Source organism: Lithobates pipiens, unplaced genomic scaffold (genome assembly GCF_037356315.1).
Source record: "Lithobates pipiens isolate NorthernLeopardFrog02 unplaced genomic scaffold, aLitPip1_a1.2 Scaffold_4, whole genome shotgun sequence".
Lineage (NCBI taxonomy): Eukaryota > Metazoa > Chordata > Amphibia > Anura > Ranidae > Lithobates > Lithobates pipiens.
Genome location: NW_027507852.1, coordinates 1,132,158 through 1,148,336, shown reverse-complemented (window position 1 = coordinate 1,148,336; position 16,179 = coordinate 1,132,158). Strand labels below are relative to the sequence as shown.

Sequence of the window (16,179 nt, the reverse complement as noted above, 5' to 3'; positions counted from 1 at the left end):
GGATCGGAAAGAGTTGCAGTCACAGGCCACCTCTGTTCAAGCAGACGGCTGATCATGTGTAAAGTACTGTTCCATCTTACGGATATATCATTTATTAGTGCATGCACAGGGGTACCCATTTGTTGCTGCTTTGCTTTAAGCTTTGTAGTGGCCAGCTCACTTTTTTTTAAATGTTCCACAAGGCACTTTACAGCCCTCAGGGTCTTGCTGATCTGGGGATCCCTCAGGGCATGGTTGACAACTAAATGCAATGTATGACCAGCACACCTGAGAGAAAAGATGCCATGCTTTTCTTCCAAAATACGCAGAGCAGCGACAACATTTGCAGCGTTATCATGGACAACGACATTTACATTGGCCATGGATATCTCAAACTTTTCAGCTGCTTTTTCCACCCAGTTAGCAATGTTTACAGCTGTGTACTGTGGTGAGAGCTATTTTTGATTTCACATCTTTGAGTGACGCTTTCAATCTTTCAAAATTCTCCTCATATTTCTTCTCCATCAGCTTAGTGAAATGGGACCTGGAGGCAAGCGTGTGTCCTGGGTAAAACGTGTTGATCATCTCACAAACTCCTTGACCGGGTAGGGTAGTAAATGTCTGCAATTAAATAAATTAATATTATATTGTTGCTGCTCTGTGTATTGGAAGAAAAGCATGGCATCTCTTCTCTCAGGTCATACATTGCAGGAAGTTGTCAAATTCAATGTCATTGTCAACCATGCCCTGAGGGATCCCCAGATCAGCAAGACACTGAGGGCTGCAGTGCAAAAAGTGCCTTGTGAATGTGAAACATTAAAAAAAAACATGAGATGGCCACTACAAAAAAGAAATTAGCAAAGCAGCACAGCAACAAATATGTACCCCCTGAGCATGCACTAATAATGATGTATCTTACTTACTAGCAGTAGCAGCATGAGCATATATTAATAAATATTGACCACAAATTACTCCCATTGTCTCCCAAAACTAACAAAATACTAGTAAGTAGTACTTACAAAGATGGCTCGTCCGTTTGAGGCCGTAGTGCGCCAGGATGTTTTCTTCTGAGGTGCTCGTGCATCGCAGTAGTGCTGCCATGGTACACCATTCCAGTTTTGCAGAGGGAACAAAGGACCATTTTATCTGGCCTCTGTTTAAAGAATTCCCATACCTTTGAAAGTCGTGGTCTGGCTTTTCGTGCTGCACCAGAACTTTTTTCCCCATTCTCGGGAGCAGGGGGAGCAGGAGCATCAGCAGCAGCTGCCGCCGCCACCGCCATTACCGCCATTTACCCGCGAGATGACACTTGCTTGACGCGTCGACGGCTTTCACGCACGTCAATGTATTTTCGTAGTCGATTACGTTGACGCGTCGTGGCAGCTCTAGATGTGACATTTAAAAAAAATGATTCGGTTACATCAGCTTCAGGTGCTTGGTAGCTGGTGGTGATCCAAGACTGATTCATCTTTATGAAGATCAGTCGATCAACCGAGTCGGTGGACAGGCGCACCCTGTGATCTGTTACAAAGCCTCCAGCAGCACTGAAGGTGCGTTTCAAAAGAACGCTGGATGCAGGACAGGCCAGTAGCTCAATTGCATGCTGTGCAAGCTCTGGCCAGTGATCCATCCTCAAGACCCAGTAAGCCAGAGGATTTTCGGTGGGAAAGGTGTCCAAGTCTGACCTTGCCCCTAGGTATTCCTGCACCATGTAAATCAGATGGTGGCGATGGTTTCTGGGACTGATCATACCTTGGGGCTGTGGACTAAAAAATTGTCTGAACGCATCGGACAGACGGCTACCTTCTCCACCGCTACTTCTGTGACTGACCGAAGCCTCAGGAACACGTTGTCCAGGACCAGTAGTTTCTAACCTCCCAGTCTCTGGGAACGCGTTCCACAGACCTTTCTACAAGGCCTCCCGGAGATGTCTCATCCTCTGCTCCCTCTGCGATGGCAAGATAAGGACCGCAACCTTACCCTTGTACCGTGGATCAAGGAGAGTGGCCAGCCAGTAATGGTCCCTCTCCTTGATCCGGAGAATACGAGGATCCTTCCACAGGATTTGCAGGATCAGGGAGGCCATGCATCGTAGGTTAGCTGAGGCATTCGGTCCGGAGTCCTCTGAGTCACTAAGGACAACATGATCCGCAGCTACCTCCTCCCAGCCATGTACAAGTCCACGGGTTTCTTGGGTCTGTAAATCATCCCTAAAAGACTGCTACTGCTGATGCTGAGTGCCAGGCTTCACCTCCATGTTCATACAATCCTCCTCCTCCTCCTCTTCCTGTGTGATGGGTGGGACAGCAAGAACACTGTCTGGATAAAGGGGGCCTTGAGAGTTAAGGAAGTCCTACTCTTCCTGCCTCTGTTCTGCCTCAAGTGCCCTGTCCATTATTCCACGCAGCGTATGCTCCAACAGGTGGACAAGAGGTACAGTGTCACTGATGCATGCACTGTCACTGCTCACCATCCTTGTGGCCTCCTCAAATGGTGACAGGACAGTGCATGCATCCCTGATCATGCCCCACTGGCGTGGTGAAAAAAAACCCAGCTCCCCTGACCCTGTCCTGGTGCCGTAGTCACATGGGTACTCATTGATGGCCCTCTGCTGCCTGTGCAGCCACTGCAGCATGGCCAACATTGAGTTCTACCTGGTGGGCATGTCACACATAAGGCGGTTCTTGGGCAGGTTCAACTCCTTTTGGAGCTCAGTCAGCCGAGCATTGGCATTATATGATCGTCGGAAATGCACACAGACTTTCCTGGCCTGCCTCAGGACATCCTGTAAGCCCAGGTACCTGCCCAAGAACCGCTGCACCACCAGGTTAAGGACGTGAGCCACACAGGGCACATGGTTCAGTTGTCCCTGTCGGAGGGCGGAGAGGAGGTTGGTGCAATTGTTGCAAACCACCATTCCTGGCTTAAGTTGGTATGGCGTCAACCACCTCTCGGCCCCCTCTCAACCTCTAACACTATTGCACCTTGTCCTGCATCCTTCCCAGCTGCCAGAAGAGTGACCCAATCGGCCGTGAAAGATAGGTATCGTCCCTGTCAATGCCTGCTGGACCATGAGTCAACGGTAATATGCACCTTACCGCTGACCGCCCTGTCCAGCGAGGCATGGACATTGCCTTCCACATGCTGGTAGAGAGCCGGAATCGCCTTCCATGAGAAAAAGTGGCATTTGGGAACCTGCCACTGAGGAACCGCACATTGTGCAAACTCACTCTTGATTGGACAGATTGATAGAAGCGCAGGCATTGGCTCCCACTGCTGTCAACCGATGACATGGGCGGTGGTGGGGCTGAGTCATTCTGTGTCTATAGACGCAAATGCTGGACTCGGGAGCATGCCTGCGAGGTAAACCCCCGGGAGAGCGCTTCTCCCTGGGGTTTACCAATGCGAGGAGGAGCCACTGCCGGGGGATTCCAGAAGATGCAGTTCATGGCCACTATGTGCAAAATTAACTGCACAGTGGCGGTAAGTATGGAATGTTTGTTATTTTTTTTTTTTATTAAGGTTTAGTGTCACTTTAACTCTCATACTTTCCTTACTTTTCCATACTGTCTCATACTTTCCTTATTTTGCAGTTTGTACTGGAAGACACCAAAGAAGACTACCAAACAAGAGTAAGAGATGCTAAACACAGTGGTTTATGCCATTGTTAAAAAATGCTAAAAGTATTGTATTGTATGGCCACTGACTATATATAAAGTGTGTGTGTATGTGTATGTGTATATATATATGTGTGTGTGTGTGTGTATGTATATGTATATGTGTAAATATATATATATATATATATATATATATATATATATATATATATATATATATATATATATATATATATATATATATATATATATATATATATATATCTCAATATCATATTTTTTGTCATCCATTGCCTATCCCATGCTGTGCAGATACAAGATATGAAGAATGAGGATTGCTGATTTCTCATTTCCATAGAAGCCATATATTATGTGGACAACATTTCTCATTTCCATAGAAACCATATATTATGTGGACAACATGGAGGGCAGCTGATAACAGTAGGCACTAGATATGAAACTGTGGGAACTACTGATCCTTGGTCCTTATAGAAATATGTTACATGCATAGCATTTGGGGCAGCCAACACAAGTAGGCAATAGATATGATATGCAAGGATTCCTGATCTCTATAGAAGTATTGTATTTTATGTGCACAGCATGTGGGACAGCTAATAAAAGTAGACACTAGATAGTAAGCTGTAGGTGTTCCAATTCAAATGCATATTTAAGCATTGACATACAGTAAAGACCAAAAGTTTGGACACACCTTCTCATTCAAAGAGTTTTCTTTATTTTCATGACTATGAAAATTGTAGATTCACACTGAAGGCATCAAAACTATGAATTAACACATGTGGAATTATATACTGAACAAAAAAGTGTGAAAAAAATGAAAAGATTAGAGAACAGGTCAATGCCACACAGAGTTCTAGCAGCAGACACATCTCTAGAACAACTGTTAAGAGGAGACTGTGTGAATCAGGCCTTCATGGTAAAATAGCTGCTAGGAAACCACTGCTGAGGACAGGCAACAAGCAGAGGAGACTTGTTTGGGCTAAAGAACACAAGGAATGGACATTAGACCAGTGGAAATCTGTGCTTTGGTCTGATGAGTCCAAGTTTGAGATCTTTGGTTCCAACCACCGTGTCTTTGTGCAACGCAGAAGAGGTGAACGGATGGACTCTACATGCCTGGTTCCCACAGTGAAGCATGGGGGAGGAGGTGTGATGGTGTGGGGGTGCTTTGCTGGTGACACTGTTGGGGATTTATTCAAAATTTAAGGCATATTGAACCAGCATGGCTACCACAGCATCTTGCAGTGGCATGCTATTCCATCCGGTTTGCGTTTAGTTGGACCATCATTTATTTTTCAACAGGACAATGACCCCAAACACACCTCCAAGCTGTGTAAGGGCTATTTGACCAAAAAGGAGAGTGATGGGGTCCACAGTCACCAGACCTGAACCCAATCGAGATGGTTTGGGGTGAGCTGGACCACAGAGTGAAGGCAAAAGGGCCAACAAGTGCTAAGCATCTCTGGGAACTCCTTCAAGACTGTTGGAAAGCCATTTCAGGTGACGACCTCTTGAAGCTCATCAACAGAATTCCAAGAGTGTGCGGAGCAGTAATCAAAGCAAAAGGTGGCTACTTTGAAGAATCTAGAATATAAGACATATTTTCAGTTGTTTCACACTTTTTTGTTCAGTATATAATTCCACATGTGTTAATTCATAGTTTTGATGCCTTCAGTGTGAATCTACAATTTTCATAGTCATGAAAATAAAGAAAACTCTTTGAATGAGAAGGTGTGTCCAAACTTTTGGTCTGTACTGTACCTCCATGGACCTAGTCTGTCCAGACAGTATGGTCACCTGCTGACTTGGCACCATCCACAGACAGTTCAATTCTTCAACAAGACACAAAGCTTGATTCCAACACAATTTTATTTAAGAAAAATGCAGTACAAAAGAATGTTTTTCCAATCTTTTAAAGCATGAACAGACAAGGACTCTCCTAATTCTTCCTCTGTGAAGAGCCAACACAGACAGAGGGAACATATGAGAAAGAAACAGGGAGGGTCTATCTAAGAATGAATTAACTAGCACTAAAAAGGAGAAGACAGAGGGAGATACCATATCACATAAGTAATTAAGTTGTAGTGGTCCTAAACTATCCCTAGATGTTAAAGTGGAGATTGACTTTTCCCATCAACATTGCTTATTTTTAATTCTTATGCTGCCAGCATTAGTAAATAAATAGGAAAGTATATCACATTTACTTGTGTTCATTTTTTTTACATTTCTTCATTTACTTCCTAGTTTCCAGGCATAGGCAAATGATGTTATACATCCCAGGAGTCTTCAGGAGGGGTGGAGTGGAGGAGGGGTCTGCTTGATGCATAAGGACAGGTGGATTCCAGGAAGTAAATGCTACATGATTAATTTTGGTTACTCAAGATGGCCATGGCCAAAAATGCTAAGGGGTGTTTTTCAAAGTGATTTCTCAACAAAATTAAGCATAGAGACATAGATGGATGCTTGGATGGCTTTAAATATTCCAAATAAATTAAATAGTGATTTTGGTTTGTGGTGCTCAGATGCAGTGAAGATTCGCTTTAACATACATCAGACCAATCGCAATTTTATATATAGTTTAATAAATCAACAATAAAAAATACACATAGGTAAGACAAAACACTCCTAACCTGAAATTTTTAGCTTTTGGATAACCCAATAAAATTCAGTAATGAATGGCTTGTCCTTGGGCGTAAAAACAAGAGACAGAGTACATGCAAAACACACACGTTTAAAAAACATCTAAAAAAACACATTATAGGTAGGACATAATGGTAGGGACTGTTGATTAATTTTCCTTATAGAAGTACTATATGGTATGTAGTATCTGTACTGTATGAATTGTGGAATAACAATGGGTAATGGTGATTGTTCTACATTCTTTATTTATTCATATTCAATCATCATCTGTATCATGTGTGGACTAAACATGGGTAATGGTGTATGTTCTACATTCTTTTTATTCATATTTAATCACCACTTACTCACTAAATGACTACTGCCCCTGAAACTGTGTGGCCATGTACATAAAATGAATACTATAATAACATAGAGAGGTCTTTCTGGTATGATCGAATGATAAGCCTCAGTACTATAGTAAGTAAAAATTGCATGGAAAAGCATTGAGCCAATAACAAGAGACTGGGTAATTCTGGAAGCATTCTATATCCCGACAATATATAGAACACCTCCAGAAGGTAAAAAAGAGGCAAAATTTTTTGTCAGCTATAGAAAATTATAGCTGGCAATAGACTGAAATGTAAAGGTAGGTTTTTAAATAAATTAGCTGGCAACGTGGCTTGCATATCAATAATAAATGTTATATAAATGTTTAACAAAAGCATGTTAAGGCACTTTCTATGTCTGACAATAGTCTCTTCCAATAGATGTTTTATTTAGCAGGCTAATTTCTGATTTTGAATACGTAAATTAACAGCGTTAGCAGAATATAAAACGTCAACGTGATAATGTGCTTGTAAATTATTGACCGTGACAATATTGACAAGTTCTATATATAATAAAGTGCTAAGTGCTCCAAATGCAAATTCTAGTGCTTCGTGGTTCAGGATAGGATTTTTCAAGTTCCACAATTTGGGTCTTGTGACCCCACTCGCCAGAGTTAATGTTAATATTCATGTGGATGGACCGAAGTAGATCATTCATAATGGGAAACTGAGATAAAAAAGCTGATAGTGAGGTACTGCTATTACTAAATCAAATACGCAATCAAACAAACGCCACACATGAGAAGACTCTGTAAAACAGGAAGCATAAAGTTCTGGGTTCGCCCCTTTATGGCGGGCGTTCCACAGATAGTGGCACAGATAGCGGAAGTTGCGTCACTGGTTAATGAAATCGGAAATATGTTGACGTGTTTTGCCCCTCCTTCAGGGCATCATCAAGTACATCTGCGAACCTGGAACTTACTGATGCCTGTTTTACAGAGTCGTCTCGTGAGTGCGTTTGTTTGCGCATTTGATTTAGTATTAGTAGTTCTTCACTATCGGCTTTTTTATCTCCGTTTCCCATTATGAATGATCTACTTCAGTCCATCCACATGAATATCTGCATGAAAGCTTCTCTGAGAGTCCAGTTTTCATACATCTGATCTTTTAGGTCACAGCCCTATTGACCCCTAGACTGCAAAGCTCAGAGTCCATTAACTCTGGTGAGTGGGGTCACAGGAGGGGAGTGTGACACTTGAAAAATCCTATCCTGAACCACGCAGCACTAGAATTTGCATTTGGAGCACTTAGCACTTTATTCATTATATATAGAACTTGTCAATATTGTCACCGTCAATAATTTACAAGCATATTATCACGTTGATGTTTTGTATTCTGCTAGCGCTGTTAATTTATGTATTCACTTTTTTAAGGTTCTAGCACCTTTTTAATAACTCTGCGGTTTATCATTTATTATTTGTTATTTACTATTCCATCTAGCGCGAGTTCTATTTAGTAATACATCATTTCTGATTTTGTCTTTTTAGCATTCTAAATAATGCCGAAAGCAAGGAAGGGGTCAACCAAGATCAGGAAAATTTAAGAGAAGGTGATTATAAGATATACCTGTGACCAGTGCTTGGACAAGGTCATCTAGAGCCCAGTGTGCACATGCCAAATTGCATCCCCCACAAGATGCATGAGCATTATGTGTCAGCAAAAATCCCCCCCCCCCCCCCAAAAAAATAACTGAGCACTAATCTGAATGCTTACCCCCAAGCATAAATTCCCCCTCCCAATAAAATCCTGCCCCTTGCTGAAATGCCATTCCCAGCAGATATCTCCCCCCCCCCCCCCCATCCAGCTCAAATTTTCTCATTCCCCATATGCCCCCAGCAAGAATCCCCCCCCCAAATAAAATTATAAAATTACCCCCTCCTAGTGCACACCCTCTACCTCTCAAATTTCCTCTCTGAGCACAAATTCTCCCCATTCCCCCATCCTAACACGAATCTCCCCCAAATGTCCCCTCCTAGCACAAATACCCCCAATCATCCCTGCTAGCACAACCCCCTCCCCCCCAAAAAAAAACCTCCTGGCAAAAATCAACTCCCCCTACCATATAAAAATGTTTAACCCCCCCAAAATTCCCCCTCCTAGCACAAATCTCCCCCCCCCCCCAAAAAAAATTCCCCCTCCTAGCACAAATCCCCCCCCCCAAATTCCCCCTCCTAGCACAAATCTTTTTTCACCATCCCCCCTCCCAACACAAATCCCCTCAAATCACTACTCCTAGCACACCTCCCCAAATTTCTCCTCCTTGGGCAGTTATTATCCCCTGCCACCTCCCAAATCCCCCCCAACCTCCTTGTGTACTCCCTCTCCCCCCATCTCACATGATACAACATTGCCCAGGGCAGCCTCCCCTCCTGCCCACCCCTTGTCCCAGCCCTGCCTGTGACAATTACACTCTCAACTTGCACCCTATGCATAGATTTTCCAGTACATAGACAACAATCATCCTTACTGATCATTACTGGAAGAGGATAACAGAACAGTTAACACATTACATATACACACAGTAGCTGCCACCATGCATTTTAATGGAAATATGCACCGTTCACAGCATCTGCTGTTGCAGTTCTGACCTTTTAAAAAAAGTTATTGTATTACTCATTGCCATGTTCAAACAGTAATGCAACAGAGTTTACGCTAGCTTTCTTCAAAGAGCCAAAAAGTTATTTCATGTCTGATTTGAGCATTCAGATATTCTGTTTTAAATACAACTTTAATGAAAGAAAAGAAAAAATTGAGGGAATATTTACAGAAAAATATTACAAAACAGTAAAATGAACAGAATTAAAAGAGAAAAATGCTTAGCAAATTTCACCATCTCTCCTGTACTGTACTACATGTGTGTGTATCTAAATGAGATGTAGCATATATTTAATCCCAAAGGGGCTATATTGATAACTGAGTCCACCATAAATTAGTTTGAGATGTACTGATGTATAGCACAGACCCCAGACCAATCTAGGAGTTTTGTCTCAGGTTCTATTCCCTATGGGGTACATGGCAACCAGGCACACAGCAGCTCCAGTCTCACAACTCAAGAAACAGGCAGTGCATGTCATTTTGTATTTTTAATGCTGGTTAACTTGGTTAGGGTGCAAGGTGAACCTGGGATAATCCAAATGCAGTGCACTCTCTGGCTATAACTGAACTCTTCAGGGTGAATCCCCTTTGTGGCTAGTGGCAGGTGAACACACAGCTCAGGACCTCCAATGCATAAGCAATCCTAAGCCAGCAACTTTGGAACAATGTTTCTAAGGGTTAACAAGGACAGTCACTAGGACCTCTCTCTTTCTTTCTCAGGCATTTACTCACTGTGTCCTGTGTACTTGGATGTCTTCCCTCATGTACCAGCTAGATTCTGTACTGTGAGCCTCCAGGTCCTCAGTGGATTTCCTCTAAACTGTTCCAGCAACTCTAGAAATGGCCCCCTCCGTTCTCCCTAAGCTGGGGCCCTGATGGCCTCCTGCAGACTTTAGCTAAGTGACCCAGAGGGCCTCAGCCCTCCAGGCTGGGTCTTCTCCATCAGGACAAGGACCCTACTGTTCCAAGCTTCAGCTTATTTATACACACCTCAGCTCCCTACTGATCATGCTTACTTCCAGGTATTGGCTGAGGCTGTATGAGTATGCAAGTCCAGGGTCTACTTTTTCCAAACCACTAAATTCTAGAACTTACTAGAAACCAGGAGGAACCAATTCAGCCTGCAACCAGAAGAACTCAGAACAGCCAAAATCAAAATTTGCCTTAATCCTACTACCAACCTTTACTAGTAGGGTGCTACAGATAATTAAACCTTGTAGAGGCTTGCTATCAGGGATGATGGCTGTCCACAATATATAGACCTTCTAATTTTAATACATGTCTCAATTTTATTTAAATATGTGTTATTTATTTGGCACCATAATAAATCCCACTGACTAAACCAAAAGTAAAATGTGCTTCTTATAAGGTATGTGGTGCCCATAATTATTCATTCATTTACCTCACTTCATATGTTATGTTGCCTTGTACAGTATACTGAACTTTAAGCAATTAAAGCCAAAGTCTACGCAAGATCATTTTCTTTTGATTTTGGTAGAGTGGTGAGGGTTGTGACATCTGTATTTTCACTGGATAGATTCCTTCTCACTTCCTGTACCAATGACACCCTGGGTACCATGATATGGCAGGGTATCAATAAGAAGAAATTAAGGGAAACTCCCCTCTTGAGTCAATCTAAACCAAAAATGATTTTGGCTGAAATAGGACATCAGGTCTCTGGGGATGCTGAGGAGAATGTAAGCATTATGCCGCTTACACACAATCTGAATTCTCATCGGAAAAAGCTCTGATGGTTTTCCCGTCAGAATTCCGCTCAAACTGTCTTGCCTACACACGGTCACACCAAATTCCGACTGCCAACAACGCGGTGATGTACAACACGTATGAAGGGACTAGAAAAAGGAAGTTCAATACTTAGTAGCCAATAGCTTCTATCTCGTAGTTGAATCTGAGCATGCGTGAGTTTTTGCATGTCGGAATTGCATACACACGATCGGAATTTCCGAAAGTTTTTCCATCGGGAAAATTGAGAACATACTATCAAATTTTTGCTGGCGGGAATTCGGCCAGCTAAATTCCGATGGAGCACACACGCAGTCACATTTTCCAATGAAAAGCTCTCATCGGTCTTTTGTTGGCCGAAATTCTGATCATGTGTACGTGGCATTAGGGTCATAAATGAGCTATTGGTCAGGTAGATGTTTCAACCTCTGCATTGCAGTGTAGCATTAGGCAGAACTGGGCATGGCATGGATATGAATATTGGTAACACTTGAAAGGCATAAGCAGGGGCGTAACTAGAAATCACAGGGACCCATAGCAAAATGTTGTATGCCCCCCCCCCCCACAAAAAAAAATGAACTAATGCCATTGAACAACAGACTACCACACCCATGTGGCACAGTACCCAGGCAACGGCTTATATTAATTTTTAACAACAAAGTATGCAGTATACTGTATGCAGCCCCTGAAGGGAAGACATAGCAGACCTCCATGCCTTCTAACCAATTTCTGTTCTGTTATATAAAACGAAATAGTTCAACTCACCATAATGCAAAATCAGTGGGATCCCTGAGCGTGTCACTTGCCATCATCTCCTGCCACCAGATGCAGATTGTCACTTGTCACATGTTGCGGAATGTCACCTGCCACGTAATGCGGATTGTCCACTTGCCACATCCCAGATTGTCACTTGCCACGTCACTTGCCACACATTATGGATTGTCACTTGCCACGTCCTGGATTGTCACTTGCCACACATTAAGCATTGTCACTTGTCACATCACCTGCCACACGTTGCGGCTTGTCCACTTGCCACGTCGCCTGCCACCAGATGCAGATTGTCACTTGTCACACGTTGCAGAATGTCACCTGCCACATCCTAGATTGCCATTTGCCACACATTACAGATTGTCACTTGCCACGTCCTAGATTGGCACTCGCCACACATTATGGATTGTCACTTGCCACGTCCTAGATTGTCACTTGCCACACATTATGGATTGTCACTTTCCACATCCCGGGTTGTCACTTCTCACGTCACCTGCCACACATTACGGATTGTCACTTGCCACGTCACCTGCCACACATTACGGATTGTCACTTGCCATGTCACCTGCCACACATTACGGATTGTCACTTGCCACGTCACGGATTTTCACTTACCACGTCACCTGCCACATGTTACGGATTGTCACTTGCCACATCCAGATTGTCACTTGCCACGTCACCTGCCACACATTACGGATTGTCACTTGCCATGTCCCAGGTTGTCACTTGCCACGTCACCTGCCATACATTACGGATTGTCACTTGCGATGTCTCAGGTTGTCACTTGCCACATCACCTGCCACACATTATGGATTGTCACTTGCCATGTCCCAGGTTGTCACTTGCCACGTCACCTGCCACACATTATGGATTGTCACTTGCCACGTCACGGATTTTCACTTGCCACGTCACCTGCCACACATTACGGATTGTCACTTGCCACATCACGGATTTTCACTTGCCACGTCACCTGCCACACGTTATGGATTGTCACTTGCCAAGTCCCGGGTTGTCACTTGCCACGTCGCCTGCCACACATTATGGATTGTCACTTGCTCTGTCATTTTCCTGCTGTGTCACAGAGTCAGGCAGCAGATTATCAGTCAGGCAGCAGAGAGATAATGTCATCTCTCTGCTTCCTTGCTGCCTGCACAGTGAGGGGGGAACTGCACTGCAGGGACGCAGGGGCGCCGGGCGGTGAGAGATGATGTCATCTCTATGCTCCCCCGCCCGTCAGCTCCCTGATTGGCCAGCCCGCTCACGCCCACGGACCGCCCACTCTCTCACCAGCGGACCACCCGCTCTCACCCGTGGAGCCGCCCGCTCTTGCCCGCGGACCACCCGCCCTCACCCGTGGAGCCGCCCACTCTCGCCCGCGGACCACCTGCGGAGCCGCGGACTGCCTGCTCTCACCCACGGAGCCGCCCGCTATCACCCGCGGCGCCTGTCCTCACCAGGCCCCACTTGACTGCGGGCCCTATAGCGCCTGCATGTGTTGCTATGGCGGTAGTTCCGCCACAGGGCGTAAGTCTTCTGTGCAACCGCCATGAATAAAATTACAAATTTATTTCAACGCTGTGTGCTGTGGGCTGGAAGGGTTTTTTTTTTCATTGTATTTTTATTTAGATCCATTTTCTTTTAGTATGGAAAAATGTTAGCAAAGAATTTTATTTTCAATACATGATATGCTATGTAGAAATAATATTTTACTTTTATTCCACCTGTAGTGTCAAGAAAATCAAAGCGTCTGTCAATTACCACAGCAAAGGTAAACTGTTTTGGCCACTAACAAGCTCCTTTCTTATTTTATGATAATACAATTTTAGGAATTGTACAAAGTACATGTCCCCTTGTTGGAAAGTTTGTATTTAATTGGCTGCATCGCTGATCAGTGTATTCTGACAGCATAGTAGTTCTACAATGGGATGATACCCCCATGCACCTTGAATGTGTGTACAGGGGGAATCCAAATTAGTTTCTTTCAATCATTCCGCGCTGATGAATTTATGATCAGCTTCGGTGACTAATCCCACCAATGCTTGTTCTTTTCTCATTTACAGGACAATTCAGAAGACATTGCTATGAACTTCTTTACATTTCAGACTGGGCAGAGTAAAAATCTGCCTGATGATGACCTCTCAACATTTCAGAGTCAGCCAGAACAGAGTGAAGATCTGTCTACTTCTGCCCTTGCTACATTTCACTGTCAGCCGAGACCTAGTGAAGATCTAGCAGCCGCCAACTGTGTCTGGAATTACTCTTACCTGTAGGAAAGTCTCATTGAACAAGGCTGAGGTGTTTATAGCACAAAAAAAAAGGGCTGAGCAGAATTTTATTATACAGGGCTGGTGAGCTGCGTTCTTTGCACAGCCGGAGACCCATTATCACACCTCCCATTCACATTTCTTTCTGTTATTATTGCATTCCATTAATATTTCTTTGAATACACTTTTGCTATTGTAGCACAAAAAAGTATAGTTTTATCCTATTATGTATTCACAACTATAGGAAATTAGACCACAAGATGCACTGTATGGTCAATACTGCACTATTCTCATATTCAAGAGCACATTAACTCCTATAATAGAGGAACTAATTAAATATACATATAACATCACTGGTAAATCAGCTCCTGCACATTTTTTTAATTTCTTAATAGTTTCCATGGGCATGCATTAGGCTTGTTTCGCACAGCCGGGTTGCATGCAGCCACCAGATTCCAGCGGCAAGAATCAGCAAAATTCTTGAGGCTGGAATGACCAGGGTATGTGAATAGCAGCCACCACTCAGCATATTAGTTTATCATATTATAGAATATATTAGTTTATACTATAATACATTTAGACGTGCTGTGCTAATCTACTGCATGAAATGACAAAAAAAAAATCCCAAAAATATAAATGACAAAAAGTGTTGAGTAATCAATTAAATATCCAATTTTCTGAAGCGTTTATGCAGGTGTTTTCAATCTCAGTATTATAAATCAGCCAAGTGACTCTCCAGAAATACAACTCCAGAAGATATATGATGGAACGCAATGGGGCGGAGCTATATACGACAATATTATTATTATTATACAAGATTTATATAGCGCCAACAGTTTACGATGCGCTTTACAACTTGAGGGAAGACAGTACAAATACAATACACTTTAATAAAGTAGGAACAGAGGTCCCTGCTCCTTAGCTCTTGTACACACGGTCGGGCATTCCGACAACAAAATCCATCAAATTTTGTCCGACGGATTTTGTCCGAAACTGATGTTGCATACACACGGTCAGACAAAGTTGTTGGAAAATCCGATCGTTCGTAACGTGATGACGTTATTTCGTTACGACGGAACTACCCACAGGCTACGTTCAGGCTAGTAGCCAATAGCTTTGGTCTATTTGATCTGAGCATGTGTAGCACTTTGTCGGATTGGAATTCTCTACAAACGATCGGACAAAGTCTGATCGGATCATGTTGTCGGAAAATGTTATAGCCCAGCTCTAAAACTTTGTTGGTCGGATATTCTGACGGAAACAGTCCGATGGAGCCCACACACGGTCGGATTATCCGACAACACGGTCCGATCGGACATTTTCCATCGGAATGTCCGACCGCGTGTACAAGGGCTTAGAGTTTACCATCTAAGAGGGAAGGTCAGGAGATACAAGAGGTAATAACTGTGGGGGATATGCTGATGGAGAAAATAAATGTACAGTTGTTAAGGAGAGGCCAGATAGACTTCTCTGAAGAGGTGAGTTTTCAGGGATTATCTGAAAGTAGACAAAGTAGGAGATAGTTGGACAGATTGGGGTATTCCAAAGGATGGGAGAGGCTCTGGAGAAGTCCTGAAAGCGAGCATGGGATCAGGTGAAAAGGGAGTTTGAGAGCAGGAAGTATTGGGAGGAGCGAAGAGAACGATTAGATTGGTATTTTGAGACTAGGTTAGTGATGTAGCTGGAGGCCAGGTTGTGGATGGCTTTGTAAGTTAACTTGAATTAAATCCGTTGGTTGAGTGGCAGCTAATGGAGGGATTGACATAGGGGTATAGCAGATGCTGAGCATTTGTGAGGTGGATGAGCCTGGCAGCAGCGTTCATGATGAACTGAAGTGGGGATAGCCTATTTAGAGGTAAGCCAATGAGGAGGGAGCTGTAGTAGTCATCACAATTGCGAAAGTGTCCCCGGGAGTGAGATTTGGCCAGTGCTTTTACAGTTCCCACTTATGTAAGCACAATTATTAATTCAATAAACCCTTATTATACTGGGTTTTTACACTATGTGGAGCATTTTGTTTTATGACCTGCTTGTAGGAGGATATGGATAGGAGGGAAACTGCTGAATGGTATTACATGCTGTTGCTTTTTGGAAATACGGTTCCTGAGCATTAAAGGGCTAGTATCACATCATGCAATACATGACTTCTCTAATTTGAGAGTCATGAATTTCTGGTAAGCCTTTCATCTT

The 16,179-nt window shown here is 43.3% G+C and overlaps 1 protein-coding gene across 2 annotated transcripts in view; it reads left to right on the top strand.

Moving 5' to 3' along the window:
• LOC143956683 (immunoglobulin superfamily member 1-like) overlaps positions 1 to 14,741 on the top strand; it is a 134,811-nt gene extending 120,070 nt beyond the window's left edge. For both annotated transcript variants that reach the window (XM_077466877.1, XM_077466876.1), the window contains exons 16-19: positions 3,573 to 3,611; positions 8,107 to 8,168; positions 13,453 to 13,493; positions 13,786 to 14,741. In XM_077466877.1, coding sequence (XP_077323003.1) covers positions 3,573 to 3,611; positions 8,107 to 8,168; positions 13,453 to 13,493; positions 13,786 to 13,995 — 352 coding nt within the window. In that variant the 3' untranslated portion in view covers positions 13,996 to 14,741. The remainder of the gene's footprint in view (positions 1 to 3,572; positions 3,612 to 8,106; positions 8,169 to 13,452; positions 13,494 to 13,785) is intronic.
• The last annotated feature ends 1,438 nt before the right edge of the window (positions 14,742 to 16,179 follow it).